This window comes from Phalacrocorax carbo, chromosome 7 (genome assembly GCF_963921805.1).
Source record: "Phalacrocorax carbo chromosome 7, bPhaCar2.1, whole genome shotgun sequence".
Taxonomy (NCBI): Eukaryota; Metazoa; Chordata; class Aves; order Suliformes; family Phalacrocoracidae; genus Phalacrocorax; species Phalacrocorax carbo.
Window position 1 is genome coordinate 1,726,860 of NC_087519.1, and position 18,728 is coordinate 1,745,587.

At 56.4% G+C, this 18,728-nt stretch overlaps 1 protein-coding gene across 5 annotated transcripts; it reads right to left on the bottom strand.

The window, feature by feature from the left end:
• Positions 1 to 1,488: 1,488 nt before the first annotated feature.
• On the bottom strand, positions 1,489 to 15,417 carry PAQR5 (progestin and adipoQ receptor family member 5). Of its 5 annotated transcripts, XM_064456001.1 has the most exons (10): positions 15,366 to 15,417; positions 14,892 to 14,969; positions 12,440 to 12,493; positions 11,753 to 11,970; positions 11,391 to 11,518; positions 11,073 to 11,278; positions 10,288 to 10,414; positions 5,395 to 5,491; positions 4,733 to 4,874; positions 1,489 to 4,110 (listed from the first exon to the last, which is right to left on the bottom strand). In XM_064456001.1, the coding sequence occupies exons 4-10, from the start codon at positions 11,801 to 11,803 to the stop codon at positions 3,863 to 3,865; spliced, it is 999 nt and encodes a 332-aa protein (XP_064312071.1). In that variant the 5' UTR covers positions 11,804 to 11,970; positions 12,440 to 12,493; positions 14,892 to 14,969; positions 15,366 to 15,417; the 3' UTR covers positions 1,489 to 3,862. The 5 variants fall into 5 exon arrangements, with proteins under 5 accessions (XP_064312071.1, XP_064312070.1, XP_064312073.1 ...); XM_064456000.1 differs by lacking the exon at positions 15,366 to 15,417 and having other exon boundaries at positions 14,892 to 15,287; XM_064456003.1 differs by lacking the exons at positions 14,892 to 14,969; positions 15,366 to 15,417 and adding an exon at positions 14,719 to 14,856.
• Positions 15,418 to 18,728: the final 3,311 nt, after the last annotated feature.

Here is an 18,728-nt window from a genome sequence, read left to right on the forward strand (position 1 = left end):
AGCACTCGAGGTGGGGCCTCCCCAGTGCCCAGCACAGGGCTCTCCCTGGGAGGCTGCCCAGGCTGCGTCTTGTCTTTGCCTGTTTTATCCACTTAGTGTAAATAAAGGTTGGGGTTCAGGGAGAGAGGTGTAATCCAGCCAGTTCCCTGTGCCAGGCCCTCCCTGTGGCTGAGCCGCTACCTGCCTGGAGGCAAATTACTTAATTCCTAACCCATAGGAAATTATTAATGGTGGAAAACAAAACCTAAAATGTGAAGTTAAGGCACGCATAGAAAGCCCCATTGCAAGACCTTCTTTCTGTGGAGGAAATGTACCTCTAATTCAAATGGGGAAACTGGGGTTGATGGATGAAAAGATGAAGTAACTTGGGGGTTTAAGCAGCAATGAAGGCCTCCAGCGGGTTGAACTTGATCTTGCCTAACCACAGTCAATTCTTATTTTAGTCCAGTTTAACTACATTGTTAGTTACGCCCCTAAGGGGAAAATTTTTTTTTTTAAAAGTGCAAGGAAGTCCCGTCAGGCTGTCTTGTCTGATTTACTGTGACCTCTATCAGAACAAGCCACTGTCCCAGGCCAACCTTCACTTCTTAAACGGTGTTTTAAAATGCATCAAAACAGACACATTTCTTAGTGTTCTCATAACACACATCAAGGGTACCAACGGTCAAAATTTAACTGACCGCCCCAGGAGCAGAACGAGAGCCCCACATGCTGTCCCACCATCACGGAGCACCTCGCAAGCCACCGCCATCCTCGCCCTGCACCCAAAGACTGGCAAGGTGGGGCTGCCACTCTGAAAACCGGACTGAATTCCCAAAGCCCTGGGAACTAACAGATAAAAGAACCCAAATCTGCGCTTGCAGCAAAAAAACTCCACTCACGCTTCCGCTGACTGCCACAGCAGCGTCTCACTTCTCGTTGATCCCAGACTGCTTAGGACTTAATAAATTAACCCCAGCGTACCGATACCTGCCTGAGAAGTGATGCACGCGGGATGGATGAGAGCACAATTGAGTATCATCGCAGGAGGAAAGGTGGTTTAACAAACGAGCCGACGATTCGCACACCACGCTGCACGAAGGTGCAGCGAGCCCAAGGGCAACGCCTGCCTCGCCTGGGGAGGTGTTCCAGAAGACAGTCCTCACTCCTGCCGCAGTCACGTTCGTACCCTTATTACAGCTCATTTAAATCCCCGCTGTGCATTATATTACTCTGGAAAAAGACACGGACCTTTTGGATTAAGCGTTATTCAGGAATATTCAGATTCACCTTTTATCTTAACCCAAATGAACTCGATAGACCTAAAAATCTGCTGTTTCTGCACAGCTCGTCAGCGCAGTAAAATCCACTTGGCTGAAGAGCAGATGAGTGACATTCTCTGGGATTTGGCCATAAAGGTAATCGTTTTGTTTGGGATTTGCTCTGGACTGGGTGCAGACACACGACGAAACAACACGTTCCAACAAATAAATATCCTGTATTATTTACTCGTATCAGTTTGACACAGAGTTTTTATTTCTTTATGGGAATAAAATTTAGTATATTGAATAGTTTTCTGAAGGCCCGTCTCCAGCTGAACAAGGAATCTGGCTGGCCTGTGCTGCCTCCAGATCAAACATTCACTCACGGAGTATGTAAAGTATGCGCCAGACAAAGGGTCCCTGCAAAACACTGCAGGATCCAGAGGGACGATGGTAATGTATAACACGGTGCTATATTTTTAAATGTAGTTTTCCTACAAATAATTTCACCTGAAGAGGACGAGAGGACTTCCCAAATTCAGAAGTTAAACAAACAAGAAAAAATTATGATGATTCGTGTAAATTTTACAGACTCTGAAGTCGTGTCTCACACGCAGAGCCAGATTCCTTTCCAGTCACACGAGTACACAAGGTAAATAAGCTTTGCAATTATCAGCAATTATCTCTGAAGTGATTAATTTTCACAGACGGTATTTTTATGAAACTATACAAATCAGGTTAGCATACATCAGTGCGATAGTTATATTAGTTTTCTCTTTTAATGAAATAAAACTGTTGAACAAACAATTATGTTCCAGTGCTTATAAATATTAATATAAATCTTGGTCAGCTTTCAAAAGGAAGCTATTTTTCGAAAGACTTATTTCTCCCACAATATATGTAACAAGCCATTGTATTGTCACTCAAAAGTGCATCAATTATACCTTGGTAGAGGTAATTATACACAAAACAAATTATACACCCGTATGATTATCAAGAAGCTTGATAATATTCCCTAGCAGTAATCTCTGCATCACATGTTCCTGTACCTCCTGCGTAAGGTAAACCCAGCATGACAACCCCTGCCGCGGGAGCCACCGGCCGAGCTCTCCCCACGGCTGCTCCCCCTTGCCCCGGCCCAGGCTGGGACCTCCAGGCTCTCTCCAGAGCTCCCTGCTTCTGCCTGTAAAATCCAGGCGCAGCAGCAAAGGAAGGCAAGGAGCACCAGCCTGAGCAAAAGGCTGTTGCCGGGCGAGCGGAGGTCTAACTCTAGAAATGCTTTCAAACTACAGGGTTTGACCCTCCCCGTGCATCACCAGCTGAGCTGTTCTAACTCCTGCCTTTCACCCGACAGTGCTCACGACTCTGTGCCGTACAGACTCCCACCTCCTGCTCAGCGGATGTTTTATTCTCCCCAAACACCCCCGTCCTGTTGACTCATGAAAAGAAAAACATTCTTCTATGCGAGTGGGACCAGAAGCTAGAGTGGTTCGGAGGTGATGGCTCTACCATCGCTCACACTCTCAGGCCAAGGGTCTGTCTAGCCCAGTATTGTGCCCCCAGAGACACCTGGGAGAGGATGCCTCGACGTGGCAGTCACGAATTCCTCAGCCATCGCCCTCGACAAGGTGTCAAACACCATTTCTAAACAGCGCAGCTTCACGCCCGTGTTAAACACTCAGCACCAGCACGGTGCTTGTAAGGAAGTCCGCGTCCTCCCCTCGCAGGTATTTCTTCCTCCGTTTCCATTTGATGCCACAAGTGAGGCTAGAGAAGGAGCCCCGCTGTGAGAGCAGGACGGAGGTGACCGGTGCAAGGAGGGGGGGACAGTGCCTCCCGTGCTCTGCGCCTGGGGCTGCGTCAGCTGCCGGCCGGTCGCGTCGCCCACGCAGGGAGAGCTCAGCTCTCCCATAGGAATTAATTTCCCAGGACTAACCTACGCACCGGAACCAGACCCAAAACAAAGCTATTCTGGAGGAATGTCCCCTGGAGAGTTCTTCTAGAATAACTCCTTCCGGGTAATGATTAAAAATAGCTGAATTTTAAACAGGCAAACTCTAGTCTCTCCCAATCCCACATCTGCCAGGCACTTGGGTTTAGTGTAAGGCTGTGTAACATGGATATTTGAGGTTTTAATCTCCAAAATAATGCCACTTTCAAGGTGAAAACCTTAGTTAGAGAGCTCCTGGGAGAGCCCTTGCTCGTGACTTCGCCAAGGAGTCTTGGCTATCGGTCTAAAGATGGCAAGGACACCTGTGCACCAGAGTACCGGAGTTAGCCACATTCACTTGCCTCCCTGATTCCTCCGTAAGGCAGACCTGATGAATGCCTATTGCTTTGGAAAGTATTAGCACTTATCTCCCTTTTACAGAAAAAGTTAAGATTATTTTAAATATTTCTTGTGGTGAAAGAGCAACTTGATTAAAAGTGTGTCATAATCTGTTCCCAGCTTTAAAGCTATATGTACAAAAACCAGTGCAATATATTTCGCTCTCGAGAAAATCTTAAATAAACATTTTCTCAGAGAGCATAGGCGAATAAACCCCTCCTCATCCACACCACACACGTACTGTTCAGGGTCTCTCCCATGGAGCAGCATAAATACTGTCTAGACCCGAAGCCTAATGCCCGTGTGGCTTTTCTCTCTGCAGAGGCTCTGGCATGAAGCGCAGGGACATGGAGCAGAGCCCGATGACGGCCAGGCTGACGGCCAGGCAGATGCCCATCGACCCGAGGGTCTGCAGGGAGGAAGGAAGCAGCGAGGCGGGCAGGAGCCGGTCGCGGCGCTCGGCCATGTCCATCGTGATGGCCTCCATCTGGAAGTGCGTGCTGATGATCCCACACACGTGGAAAACTTGGTGGCTGTGCCCTGCAACAAAGCCAAAAGCGCTCACCGAGAAACTCCTTGGGCTTCATTAAAGCACCGCTGTGAGGGCTCAGCGGACCTGCTGCATAGCATCCATTGCCTCCAGGCATCGCGTTTTTAAATATTTATTCTACTAATTTCTGTGGCTTTTATCGTTGCGCCACCAGAGCACAGAAATCTTCCGTTCCAAAAGGCAGCCGGCTGTAATGGAAGCGCGGGGCGCGCAGCTCGCTGCTGCGATCCTGGCACGCTTGAGCACTGCGCTTGCGCACGGTGTGGAGGGGGGGAGCCAGGAAAACCCCGATACGGCCGGCACTGCCACCCAGTCTGCTAGGTGGCTGGCCAGCAGTGCCCTGATGTGGCACTGTGAAGCGCCATGGTGCCACATGTGAGGGTTTTTGCATGAGAAACGAGTGATTTGCGGTCATGAAACTCTCTGTGAAGCATTTTGGAAACAGCACGCTTCCAGAGCTATTCCCGCTTTACCGAGGCAGGACTGCTCCATCTTGTGTGTAAAACTGCGGTTTGAATTTCCAGAGGGAATATATTATAACCTCTGGGAGTCACCCATGCTTTAATGCGCTTTCTTCCTGAAAATAACAAGACAATGCCTTTTGGCACTTACCAATATAGTCGAAGTGACCTGGCGCAAGTCTCTCTGGCAGATGGCTAGCGAAGATGAAGCAAGTGAGGAAGGCAAAGACGGTGTGCTTGTAGTGGACCAGGATCGCGGCCTCCGTGCAGCTCTCCACGGCGCACAGGTAGAACTGCAGCAGCAGAGACGTGTCCACGCAGGGGTACCGTGCGAGGGAAAGAGGGGAACAACACATTTCTGAAGGAGGCGGCACCATTCCCCGAGCCCCCATCGTCTCTGGCTGCCCCTCACCCAACACCAGGGCAAGCGGTGCAGGACCCAGGGCTCAGTACAAGAGCTGCCGCCTCCATTTCGTGCAAATCCCAGCCCTGCACCTCCTGTCCTTAGACCTCCCTGCAGCAACATTCCCACCCCGCTCCAGTTTAGGAAGCTTTCAAAGGCAGTAACTTTCCAGCACGGGATAAGTTTGAGCGCGGTGCTTTGAAGTGGAAGGAATCTGCCTGTCAATAGGTGCAGGAAAAAATAACCAAATCTCTTTTCCTGCCGGAGTTTGTTTTCCTTTAAGAAGAAAAAAATAAAAGGGCTGGCATATTTTCCCAAATATTTTCAGACAAAGATGAAGCAGCTGATATTTCCCACCCTGCAGCAAGCAAATGTCTCGGTGCTGTGACTGTGGGCTGTGGGAGGCATACCCTGTAGAAGAGTGGGATGCTGTCGAAGAGGTACGGGTACACGAAGGCCAGCATGCGGGAAGCCTTGCTGAACGTGGGCTGCTCCACCTCCAGAAATCTAGAGGAAAACAGAGAAGGTATTTCACATGGCACAGCACGGCTGATTAGGCCAACGTAAGGGCTGGATCCTGTTTGCCAGCAGTTTGCTGGGGGCCGTGCCCTGCAGTATATAGGCTGCACATACATTTCCCCTTGGACAGCCGTGAATTCAGCCACAGCAACGTGGTTTTTGTGTGCTGAGAGTATTAAAGCTGCGACCACCCTGAGCTCACGTGGCTGAACCTTCCCTGGCTGAGCCCTGAGCTGGGGGAGAAAGGATTTAGGGGCCACCCTCCCCTGTTACATGCTCTGGCTGTCACAGGTGCATCTCTGCTGCCCTGAAAAGAACCTTTTTTACACCATCCCGGCGTGGCTGATTTTGCTTCTTTAACCATTGCCCGTTAGCCGTTACCCATCAGCAGCTAGGAACAGAGCTGGGCTTTAAACAGCTGCTGCCCCTGCAGTTGTTTTTAACTGAGTTTTCGCTCTCGGTTTCGAAACCAAGCTTTCTGAGCACAGCCATCAAGGAGAACACATCTGCCTTGGTTTGGAAGGCTTTGTAGGTAGTGCAGCATTCAGGCTGTCATCGCCCCTCTTTGTTCATTAAGCTGTTTCGCAGCTCCCATCTGAAACGCACGACGTGTCGCAGTGTCTTTTTTTTTTACATCTGGCCAAGACTTTGCAATTGTCATTTCAGAGAATGCACGGAGAGGGTTACTGAAAATGCAGAGTAAATTAATTTAACAAGTTACTTTTTAACGACATCACCATTACAATGGAAGAAGCAGCCCGTTGGCTATAACTGTTCTATATATGAGGAGGAAAGCCTGTGGCTGTATGGGGAGTAATATTCTGCATTTTATTCTCCAGGAAATCACGCTGCTGAAATATAGGACATACTTCATAGCCAAAATCATGAAAGAATTGACCACCCAGGTCCCAAAAACCCCGTTCTAAAACCTGGAGCTGGGTCGCAAGCCGTGTGCCGAGCCCCCCACCCTGCTCTTCCCGCACAGGGAACACAACTCAGACAAAACTGGAGATGGAAAGCCCAGGGGAGCCGCACCATGCGCTGGCACAGCAGCCAGCCCGCCTGCTCCGTGCAGTGTCTCCACCTGCCCCCAGGGAGGCGGCATGCCCGGCACACCCCACACCTCCTCCTGCCCCTCGGCCGTGGGTGTCAGGATGCTCCCTACCACGGGGAAGGCTCCAGCAGCCAGCCCGTCACCCTGCCCTCCCGCTGCAGCCACGGGAGCTCCACGCTGGGAGCAGAAACCCCCTCTCTCCGATGCCTCCCTGCTGGGAAAGACGGGCTTTTGTAGGGTTTTAGCCCAATGTGGAAACAGGGGGGTTAACGTGAGCAGAACTGCAACAGACCTGCCTGCAAAGCAGAAGGGATCTGTCTCTATGACCCAAAATATGGGTTGAAACCCCAAAAATTCAACTGATGCTCAAGAACCACTAGCTGCATAAGAGCTTGTGTCTTGCTCCTCCGTGGTTTGGCTTTCCACCATGTCTTGTGGCTTGAAGCCATCACGATGATGCTGAAGATGCCTCCTGCTCTATTTTTCTCCTGTGTTTCTGCATGACTCACGCTGTATTTCCGTCCTGGGAGTTCACCTGCCCGGCGCTGTACTCCCGTCCCGCTCACGGGCTGCTGCGCGGTGCTGTGCTCACCCTTGCCACACATCCTCCCGCTCCTTCAGCCGCGGACCGGCCCAACCCTCGCCCTTCTGTTGCCAAAACAGAGCCACCATTGCGCAGCCCGGGCGCACGGCAACCCCGGGGGACAGTGCCCTGGTCACAGAGGACGGCGTGAGACGCAGGAGGGTTCAAGCGTACTCTGTTCTCATGAAAAGCCCGTACAGGTTTTTCTGCTTTCGTGGGGATGTCTGCAGGGAGATGCCAAATCCTCCTGCATGAAAGAAGCCTTTCATGCGGCTGCTCATGCTGCACTGGGGGACGGGGAGGGGTGTGTGGAGTCGAACACCACTATTTCAGCGTGACAGGGTTATCTAGTCTCACATAAAGGATAAACACACTTATTTCAGCCCCTCTGCATGTGTCCCCCTGTTTGGCAATTCGATGTTCCTAGGGCACGGGATGCAAAAACCAGCCGAACAAAAATTCTTGCTGTTGACTCATCAACGTTGTAAATCTAGGATCGTAAAATTTTCCTGAGAAGTCGATGAAATTTGGTGCTGGCAGCTTAGCAAACGCCTTTCTCCACGTGCCCCACTGCAAGTCCCTGCCTTCATCACATCGCTGCATCCTCCTCTGCACCAACCCATACTGCCGTCGTCCTTCACGGGGTGCATGCAAGAGGCTGAGGGTACTCTGCCGCTGCGTTCAGCCACGGTGTGGAAGCTCAGCCGGGGTCTGGAGCTCTTCCCTCATCTGAACCTCTTTGGAACGGCCAGGCATGCTGCTCGCCTCTCTCCCCTTGAGTGACCACAGGCTCCGGGCAGCCACGGACCCTCCTGGGAGCCGTGGACCCTCCTGGGAGCCACGGACCCTCCTGGGAGCCACGGACCCTCCCGGGTGCCGCGGACCCTCCTGGGAGCTGCAGACCCTCCCGGGAGCCGCGGACCCTCCCGGCCCTTCGAGACAGCCCTGCCCAGGGCGCGGTTGGCGGAGCAGCCCCGACAGCATTGCTGTGCCGCTGCCGAGCCCTCGGCGGGCCGGGCAGGAGCCGGAGCGCCCGGGCAGGTCCCCTCCGAGCGCGCCTGGCTCGGGAGCATCACCGCCCATTGCACAATGCGGTTTCGGGTCCGCTCCCATCCATCCACCCCCTGCCTCGGAGGACGTTTTGGCTGGCGTGACTCAGCCAGGGGTGATGCTGAAGCGACTGCAATGGGTGAGCAGCACCCTGCGGTAGGAAACGGGGTGGCCCAGGCGCCGGCGGCCTCGCGGGGGTCTCGGGGGCGGCCAGCCTCGCCGCCTCCCCATCCCCAAGCCACCGGCTGTGGCTGAGGCACCTCGGGGTGCAAACCCGACACAAGCCACCTACAAAACCACGCACGGGTGCTGGCAGCCCCAGGGCTCACGCGGTCCCCGGACGTGACCTGGCGTGCACGGGGTGCGGCGATGAATTATGGGGGCTCCGCTCAGCACCGTGGGGGTGAACCAGCAGCACTGCGGGCCCACACTGGTACGGTATAGTCGGTATTCCTCCTCACCCAGGGATCTTCTGTTAATATTTTTTTTTTTTAGGCTGACATTTGATATATTTACTACTTCTCTAATGGAAATTACTGAGACGATAGGAATTGCTATTCTATCCCACAGCGACAGTTGCATGTTTTTCACATAACTGTACTTACAGTTTTGTAGTAGAGAGATGCTGACAATTAAATTTGCAGATCAAGAAATTTTTTAAACAATCCAAATTAATCTGGAACTCAAGCTGCTGATATTTTCTAAGTGTTATCTTCAAGTGGTAAGTACTAGGATTAGCACATGGTCAGTGAGCTTCGTTTGCTAAGCCCACCTAATGAGACAATAAAGAGACGCACAAGACAAAAATGAGAGGGGGGAAAAGAGACAAAAAGAAAGAGAAAGAAATGAGGAATATAAGGGAAAAATCCCAAGCCCCAACTGGCTTCATCCACCAAGTGATCCAAGAGACATCCTTGAGCTTGCGTTAGTGCTCAGTAATACCAAGGGTAGGTCCAAATCTTCCACCCCAGGGAGCTACTCCAGTGACTAACCCACAGACCAAAAGGCGAGTCAGTCCTCCCCTACTCGACAGACACTGAAAGGAGCCAAATTTGCAGGATCCGTAGGGAATACCGAGAGCTCAGCACTCCCTCTCGGGAAGACGCGGCGATGGGCAGCTGCGTCCCACCCTGCCGCAGACCGAGCCAGCGGGCAGCGTGATTTCTTCCCGCTGTGTTTGCCAGGGCGTGGGAGCATCTTCCTCCCTGCTGAGGCAGCAGCATCGAAACACAGCCCTGTGCTGGAGGGGGTCCTGGGGGGCTGCCTGGGCCGTGGCAGCGGGGGAGGAAAGGCCCCCCCCGGGGCTACGTGATGCTGCGAGAGGCGACCACAGGACAAAGACACCCCAAAATACAAGGAAGGAGTAATACCAAAGGATTCACGCCACTTGTGCCATCAGGAATTCTATGTTTTGCAAAGCAAACTGCGTGTCATCGGAACGACAGACACGAGTGCTCTACAAACAGAGCCTTCAGGGAGGTATCTACCATGAGTTAAATAAAAACCAAACCAGCCAGAAATCGAGCACGGCATGTGTCGCTGGAACTCAGCCGAGTAGTTTAGACGTTTGAGTTATTCCGAACAAATTGTCTAATGCCATTCAGGAACGAAATACCATGCACGCAATGCTGCTTATGCTTTAAAAATGACGCAATCGGCTGCGACAGTGCTGAGGTTCCTCCTCGGCGAATCTGTTGCACACGCCTATAAACGCACCCACGGAGCACTTCGGCCTTTGGCGGGACCGTGCTCGTGCTTAAACCTAAGCACACGCTTAAACGTTGGGTGGGCAGGAGCCCACCCCTTTTTGCAGAGCCCAGACAAGGCGCCGGCGGTGGGTCTCCTCCTGCCAGGCAGGCGCTGCCGGGAATCACCTTGTGACCTTTCAAAAATTAAAGCTACTTCAATTATTTTGCATTTTTGATCACGGAACTCTCCTAGTGCTGCCGTGCAACGCGTTTCCCAAACCAAAAGTCCCCTTCTTCCCCTTCCTGAGCTTAAGCTCATATTGTTACAATACAGCCTGTAACTGAAAAGCTTTATTAATAATACCAATTAATTATGCTTAATGATACGGCAGATAAGACAGACGCTTACCTGGAATAGCAGGACAGACTGGTGCAAACGACAGTGTTAAGCGCCGCAATGGGGACGTAGCAGTGGTGGAAAGCGCTGTCAACCCATTCTGCTGGGAAAACGTACGCCGAGTACGCCAGCGCCGACCCTGGGAAGGCAGGAGGTGCCCGGTTAAGTCCCGCCGGGACCCTCAGCATCCTCCTGGGCGCAGCTGCGGACCTGCACACTGGCACTGGGCACCGGGCACCCTCAGGGAAGGGAGGTAGGAATTAAGGTAGACGAGCAGCTAAATAGCGAAGGGGAGCATGAGGCGGGGCGCTGATGGCCAGCTCCTGCCAACACCTTTCCGTGAGGAGCCGGAGGTGCATTGTGCCGTGAGAAAACCCTGGCTGCTGCTGCTGCTTACCCCAGGCTTGCCCCCACGAGGGGCCACCCGCTTCACCGACAGCATTTGCCTTTCACGTGGGAGCTTTTCTTCCTTCTTATTCTATTTACAACAAATACCGGAGAGCCGTCCCAGGGCTGCCCGGTACAAAACCCAGCCCCTAATTATTTGTAGCGGGGTCAGAGATGCTTCACAGTCCTTCCCAAGCGCCAGGCTGCAGGGAGGAGGAGGAGGAGGAGGAAGAGGGGAAACTACACACAAGCAGCCGCCGTTTCTGCTTGTCCCATGGATACGAGCCGTCCGAGCACCCGGGGGTTCAGCCCCGTCCCTGACACCTCCCTGTGCTTCAGCTCCTGCTGCCTCGGGGGAGTGCTGGGGCCGGGCACCGCACCGAAACCGCTGCAGGCTCGGCCGTCCTTACCCAAGCTGTACATGCTGAGCGCCGCGTAATCGAAGAAGTAGCAGATGTGGCGGGTGCGGGTGGACATGGTGCTGAAGGTGTGGGCGCAGCTGGAGGCGAGGGGGTAGACGCAGCAGGTCAGCAGGTAGGCAAGGAGGGGCCAGGCATGGGGGTCCTCCCGGCCCCCCGGTCCCCGCAGCCGCCCCACCAGCGTCCACACGAAGTACCTGTGGGGTGGAGGAAGGTGAGGATGGCACCCTTGGGTGTCCCCCGTCCCTGCTCTCACCGCAGAGACCCACCACCTCCTCCCTCGGATGCTAAGGACCCGCAGGTACCCACCAGGTAGGCACAAAATGCGTCCAGATATTTAGGGTCTCGTTTGTCATTTGGAAGACGCTGAGGAGGCAGTCTGCTGCCGAGCTTCTGGGGGGGCGATACCCGAAGAGGATCCCCTGCTCCTGGTACCCCTGCAAGGCAAGGACTGGCACTGGTGGCAGTCGGAGGAGAAGGAAGGCAGGGTGCCAAAAGGAGGGCACCCATGATTCCGGACCCCAGGACCCTGCTGCGAGGACAGAGCTGTGTCCCCACCCCATGGGAGATGAGCCCCAGGGGCGATGGCCACCCCAGCACGCTGCCACCGCCTGTCACCATCCAAAATCCCACCGAGCCTCTGGTTTAGGGAAGAAAAGCTCCTCTCTGACCTTAGGCACTTGGTTGATGCTGAGCAGCCGGGGTAACTTGAGGCTCAGCATCGCGCGGGTCGGGGCTCCAGCTCCGAGGGATGTCTTTGGTTCGGAGACAAGCCCCGGCGGTACCTCACACCCTGCGTGGCTGCATCTCACACCCCGCCGGGGAAGCGTTGGGACGGGGCTGCCCCGTGACAGGTGAAGTGATGCTCCCCGGCCTCGGGATGCGTAGCCTGGGGGGAGACGAGAGTCCATGGGCACAGTGTTCCCATGCAGGGTCCCAAACCCACCCGTGGCAAACGCTTCCTGGGGGGGTTCCCACAGCACGGGGAGGGGGAATGGCATCCATCCCTGCGGGGGATGTTGGGATCCCTCCCTACCACCCGTACCCAAAAGGGGCAGGGGGAGAAGCACGGCATGTCCCTGTGCCCACCACCCAGAGGGACTGAAACCCCGTTATCACCCCAAGAGAGCAAGGGGTGGTGCGGGAACAGCACCCACATCCCCCAAGCACCTCGAGGTCACACAGAAAGCCCTGGGCAGGGGCTGGGGTGCTGCAGGGTGCAGGCAGGTCCCCTCAGGGAAGCGGGGAGGACGCAGGGTCGCAGGCAGCACCCGGGCTGGTTCCTTTCTGCCTGCTCCCCATCAAACGTCCCAGTGTCGCGGTGCGGTCCCTCCGGCCCCACCGCCTCCATCTCTTACCCACTGATGGCTTCGGCAGCGCCGCTTCTCCCCCTCTGCGCCTCCACCTCCTGCCTGTGACATAAAAGTGAAAAAACCTGATTTCTTGCACCGTCCTGCAAGGGACCCCCTGGCCTGGGGCAGCTGGGCAAGAAGGGAGCCCGAGGCGCGGCGTGCCGGGTCAGCTTGGTCGCACAGCCAGCGTGCCGGTCCCTCCAGGTTCACGAGGGATGTCTGCAACCCTCCAGCCCACGGAGCCATGAGAAAGAGCCTCCACAGCTTCCCGAGAGCTGCTCCTGAGATGCTGTTTCGGTCATCCTAAAACTTCACACTGGGACACACTGAGCTTCAGCCATCAGCACACATTGCCGGTGCTGCACAGAGCCTTGCCAGTCCCAAATAAACCCCCTTTAGCTGCCCTTTCCAGGCCCCTGGCGTTACCCTTTGTCTTCCCCTGTTCTTTCTCCCAGACCATCCTCTACCTCTCTGCGTGGCCAAGCAGCTCTGGTGCAAACCCACACGGGCAAAACGCCGTGGGCCACTGTGCGCGGGGAGTGCCCGGAGAGGGGGAGTGGCTGGGAGGGAGGGAAAAAATTAATGAGGCAAGAGCAATAAACCCGGCCTAAAATAAAATTGGAAATGCCTTTAGTTAAAGATTAGGCTTAAAGCAGGAGCTTTTTCTTGGCCGTTCGAGTGTGCCGCCTCAAAGCTACGCGGAGCCTGCAGCCCCGCAGCGATCCCCTCGGTCCTCCTGCACCTCTCCGTGATGGAAAGGGGACTTTATCCCTGCGGTGGCCTCCAGAGCCTCAGGAGCCAGCTGGAGGGCAGGGAGTGAGGGCAGGGAGCGAGGGCTGCCGTTGGGTATTTGCATGCCCCAGAAATAAAGGGCAGCCTGGCACGGGGCTCTGCCTATCCCCGCCGCACATGGAAACACAAATGAGGGCGATGATGGGGCGGAACAAAAATAATGTCTCTTATCTCGGTGAAGCCGAGGAAGCCGCGCAAGCTCTTCACAAAGGCACGCCGTGGGGTGTGGGAGTCCTGATTTGCAAAGAGCCCTTGGACGGGAGCCCCGCGCTGGGTGGGCTCGGGTGCAACGCAGGCAAACCACGCCTGAAGCAGGGAGCTGGTCCCCTGCACGCACCCTGCACCGGGCTGCCTCCACGGAGGGACATGGGAAGCAGCAGGCCCAGGCTTAACGAAGAACTTGTATTTTTAAGAGCGAAATGAGTCACCGGAGCTGCGGGGTGCAGCAGCAGCCCGGGCACACCCTGCAGTCCCGTGTTTTCCTCCTCTTTCGGCTGACTTTTCCCACCTGGGGAGCAGTGCTCCGGGGGCAGCGGAGCGGGATGAGGGACGGGCGCCCATCGCAGCCGTGACCTCTGCAAACGGCTCCTTTGCAACCAGCAGGTTACAAACCCTACGGGGCTCACCCAGCTGGCTGCAAACACACCTCTTCCTCCTCCTCCTCCTCCTCCTCCTCCCGCCACGGCCACACACGAAGCCCCATGGGGACATCAGGCACCACAGGCTGCAGGTCCAGCCCGGGAGCCTTTGGTTCGTGCCAGGGTCACGCAGGGGAGGTTCCTGCCTGGCACCAGCTTTCGCCCTTAAAGGCTGCGGTTTGTCTCCGGCGAGAGGAGCCCTGTCACGTCCCCTGTCACCGGCCCTCGGCCGCGTGTCCGGGCTGGGCTCCAGCGAGCGCGAGCGTGGCTGCAGCAGCTCTCCCATGGCACAGCCGGCTCCGCCAGCCCCAGCCGGCAGCCGACGTCTTTCAACAAGAGGGAAAAACATTTTAGCTGTTAATTATTAACTTTTATGACTTTCTTACGGTGGCACAAGGAGAGAGATGAGTTGAACTGTAAAACTAGCAGCTGGACTCCTTTCAGTGCTCGGCACCGGAGTCAGCAGCATGGGACATGCCAAGACCTTTTCCAGCAGAACAACAGAGGCTTTGTAGGAGGTTGTTATTGCTGCGGGTGGCTGCTGGTATCTGCTCGGGATCTGAGACGAGCAGGCAGCTCCGAGCATACGCATGAGCTTAAGGCTCTCCAAAATCAGTGCGTTTCAGGCACGTGCTCGAGCTTTTTGCCAGACCCAGTGCTTTCATCCGTCCTCCTCCGGGGACGGCCGCGTCTCAGCGCCCCGGCCCGCTCCTACAACGCTGCCAAGTGAAACTTCCATAAATTCAGCAAAGGATCAGCGCGGCCACGAGCCGCCGGTGCCGTAGGAGGGCAGAGAAAAAGAAACTTACTGCCGGCCCCACCGCACCGTCCCCATCGCACGCAGCTCTTTCCCACCTTCATCTTTTCACGGCGCGTCTGAAGAGCTCCCAGCCTCCCATCGCGGCCCCGCAGGCGAGCTCATGCCGTGCAAACCCTCAGCATCCCCAGGGCAGCGTGAAAAGCAGCGAGCTGAAATGATTTCAGGGGCGGGGGCGGGGGGGTGGAAAAGCAGAGCGGCCGGTACTTACGGCGCTGCTCCCGGGAGCGGGGCTGGGTCAGATGCTGCGTTATCGCCGGCACTGGCTCCGGGCGACCGTATTACTCATCTGTGTACAAACACAGCCCACATGGCCAAGCCGCGCTGGAAGCCCGGCTGGGGCGTAGGCAGCCGAGCGAGTGGGCTGGGGCAGGTTTGCCAAAGCCTGCAGGAAGGGCAGGGTGGCTCTGCCAAAAGCCCTGCTCGCTGCCGGCACCCGGCGGGATGCTCCCCGCACCCCGGCTGGGCTCGGGGGGAAGGACGCGGCGGAGGTCGGCCCCGCCGGCTGCTTTCCCAGATTAGGAGCAAATTAATTCTGGCTCGTCTTTTAGTAGAACAGGAAAAAGGCAACAAAATAAAACCGGAAATAACTGTGGCCAAACGCTCTCAGATCGTGCTCTGGATTAGCTTCAGCCCGGCTGCAAGGAAGTGCAATAAGGGCAGGAAAAAATATTAACTCACAGACCTCCCTGTGCATCTTCAGCTCCCAGGCCCTCTGCTGTAGCACTGGAAAAACCCAAAACTTGCTTAACTGTCTCCAAGGAGACTGTAAAGTTAAAACCCTCCCATAGATGAAGAGGGAGGCGCTCCCAAACTGGAGGGAGTTCTTACATCGTTCCCGGCTGGCCGGAGGACCGCAGCCGCCCGGGCGATGGGGGTCCCCTCGGCCACCACGGAGCAGGAGCCACTGGCGCTCCCCACGCCTGCGCCGGCTGCAAAACCCAGCACGTTTCCCCTTCTCCTCCCCGTTAAAAGCCTCTATTTTTACTGCAGCCGTTGGTAACGTGTTTCACAATATTTGAACAGAGCGGTAGCTTGAGGACCGGGAGTTGCTGGAGAGGGATGCAGGAGCGTTGCTCCTCTATTATTAAGCAGTTGGAAGAACCGGAGCCAGGCGTAATGCACTGCTCACAGGTTGTGGGGAGAAGCAATAAGGGTCATTTGAAATCAGGGCTGGTGAATGTGCAGCACTATCCTGCATTTTAAATCGCAAGGGAAAGGCTCCTGAGATCAGTTTCTGGGTGTGAGCGCGTTAACCCTCCCCTGCCGGCGCTGCAGTGCGGCTTCCCCTCGGACGGCGGCTTCCCGGGGCTCTGCCATCTCCCCTCGGGCGCTCTGCCCACCAGGAGGGATGCCCCGGGGCTGGGGCCGTGCCCGTTTCCCGATGTCAGAGCCTCGCTGGCTGACCCACCGCCGAGGGGCAGCTACGGGGCGGGCACAGGGATTTGCACCAATGGGTCCAGTAATGGGTTCCTTAACAAAGCGACCCCCAGGGCAGAGGGCCGGATCCTGCCAGCAAAACCCAAACCCCGTGGCCACGACCTCTGCCACCACGAAACTCATCCCTGGCAGCAAACAGGGGGTGACCTCAGCCGGGCAGGGATGAGCCAGGGGTGCGGGGACAGACCGTGCCAGGGGAAGCCGGTGCTCGTGCTCCAGCGTGAGCCCACGCAGGGCTGGGGTTATAAACAGCCTTTTTATTTGGATGAAGAGAGTAAAAGTGTCCCCAGGAAGATGGTTCCGCCACAGTGCTGCTCGGAGGAGCTGTGTCGCAGGTAACCAGGCGCCTCGGCGTCACCCGCAGCTCCTGCAGCCGTTTTTCCCCCCGCCCCGTGCTGGCAAATTGGCACAAAATTAGGATTTGCTTTGCAGGCACGGGGAGGCCACGGCTGGACACACGCACGTCTGCATCCAGCTGCGGGGCAGGGGACAGCTCGGCTCCCCGGGGAGACTGACACTGACTTCATCCCCCCGCAGCCCCGTCCCTGCAGGGCTGCGGGCCAGGAGGGCGGCGAGCAGGAGGTCACTGCCTTTCTGCACACCCCAAGCTTTTGGCATTGGGCACATGTTTTAAACCATCTTCTGGGCTCTTTTTTCCCCCAAACCATTGCCCCACAGAGACCAAGAGGTAGATTTACTCACTTACCCCCTCACCTGCCCAGGTTTACGAGCCGCAGCCGGTCAAATGAGCTGGAAAGGATAAAGTCTGCTGCTGCGCTGCAATAAACCCTTGAAATACTTTAAAATGACTCGTTTTTTTACACGATCATTGACAGAAACCCATGAAAATAATCCATCCACATTTATTTGTGCTGTCAGCAGAGGAGGAGGTTGGTACCTGAGTACTTCGACCCCGCTTTGGGCACGATCCCCAGCCCGAGGCCGGACTCTCTTCCCAGCACCGTGCAGAAGCAGTCTGGGAAACCTCGTGTTTCTGAACTGGCATTTTCAGCGCTGGCAAAGGCTGTGGCAGCCCCGCGGTGCCTCAGCTGCTGGTGCAACGAGTTTCAGACCAGTGGAAACTTCTGAGCACTGAACGGCTGAGCCCCAGCTACGGTTTTTGCAGCAAAATAGGAACTGAGCTGAAATACAACGGTGCGAGCAGGAAATCCTGGGGGTCTGGAAACCAGCAGCGAGCTTCTGCTGGCTCTTGTTCTTGGGGTCAAAGCATTGGGAAAAGGCGCTTGCAGGGGGAAAGCCCCGGCCGCACGGCTCAGCTGCCTCCCAGGACGCGGTGCTCTGGGGAAAGGCCTTGCCGGCACGGCACAAAGCCGGTGGGAGACGGGGCGCTGCCACAGCACCCGCATCTTCGGCGAAGGTCTGTGCACCCGGAACCCCGTGGGGGTGAGGGGCGAGTGCGACATCCAGCCCCGCATCGGTGCAGATGCCTGGGCAGCCCTAAGAGGGGAGGTGGAACCGCGGGGCTGAGCATCCCGGCCGCTCTCCCCGAGCCTTGCCGCCGGCACACACTTGCCGAGGGCTGGCCAGGATCCACCCCAGCAGCATCAAGCTCTGCTCCAGCCTACAGCGAGGCTCACAGCTGCCGCCGCAGCCCGGCTCCCCGCGCTTTTACCGAGGGTGCCAAAAGCCGGAGAGGGTGAAAAATGAAAAATAGGTATTTGAGTGTTGGCTGGATCCTGCTGCCCTGCTCTAACGGAGGACTGGATGAGCTGAGCCTGGCCGGGGGCAGGGAGCACCGCTGACCCGGGGTGGGTCACAGCGGCTCTCGGTGTGCGCTGTGGGCAAGGGGCGCCCGCAGGAAAGCCTCAGGCGGGGCGCCCAGTGCGGGTTTTGGGGCGCCTGCTGGGAACTGGGGGCTGGGCAGCGCCAGCGGAGACATCCCGCGGCTCGGGGACGGGGACAGCGCTGGCTCCGCAGCTGCTTTGCCGCCAGCCCTGGAGCACCGCGCGTCCTGGGGAGCGCTGGGCACACGCACACCCCTCCACAGACACAGCCCCGTGCAGAAGCGTACACCCGCTCCAGCTGTGCACGGCCACCCCAGATGTGTGCGGCCACCCCAGATGTGCACGGCCACCCCTGCAGATGTGCACAGCCAACTCCTGGGGAGGCTGGTGGCTCTCCCACGTGGGACCGGAGCAGCGGCCGTGCCATGGGTGCCAGCGCTCATCCCACCCGTGGTCACAGCTCATGGGTCCGGGCTGCATCCCACCGCACCCAGCAGCACAACGCACTCTGGTTTTAATCGCTCTCTGGTTTTTATTTGACTTACAACTGGGCTGCAGGAGCATAAAGGTGACTTTTCCCAGCTGGCCGTACCCCAGAGCGCGGCGTCTGTTTGCTGAACTGCGGACAAACATCCGCCCTCAAAAAAATGACTCAGTGGGAGCTGTGGGGTCCAGCGTCACGCTCGGAGCTGCCCATAAAGCCCTGCCAGCCTGGAGAGACCCACAGCTGCCTGCCCAGCCACCAGGCCCCCACACAGCCCTGGAAGCTGCAGGCTGAGCCCAGGTTTCAGGCTGAGCCCAGGTTTTAGGCTGAGCCCAGGTTTTAGGCTGAGCCTAGCTTTCCGGCCGGCCTGCAGCACCCG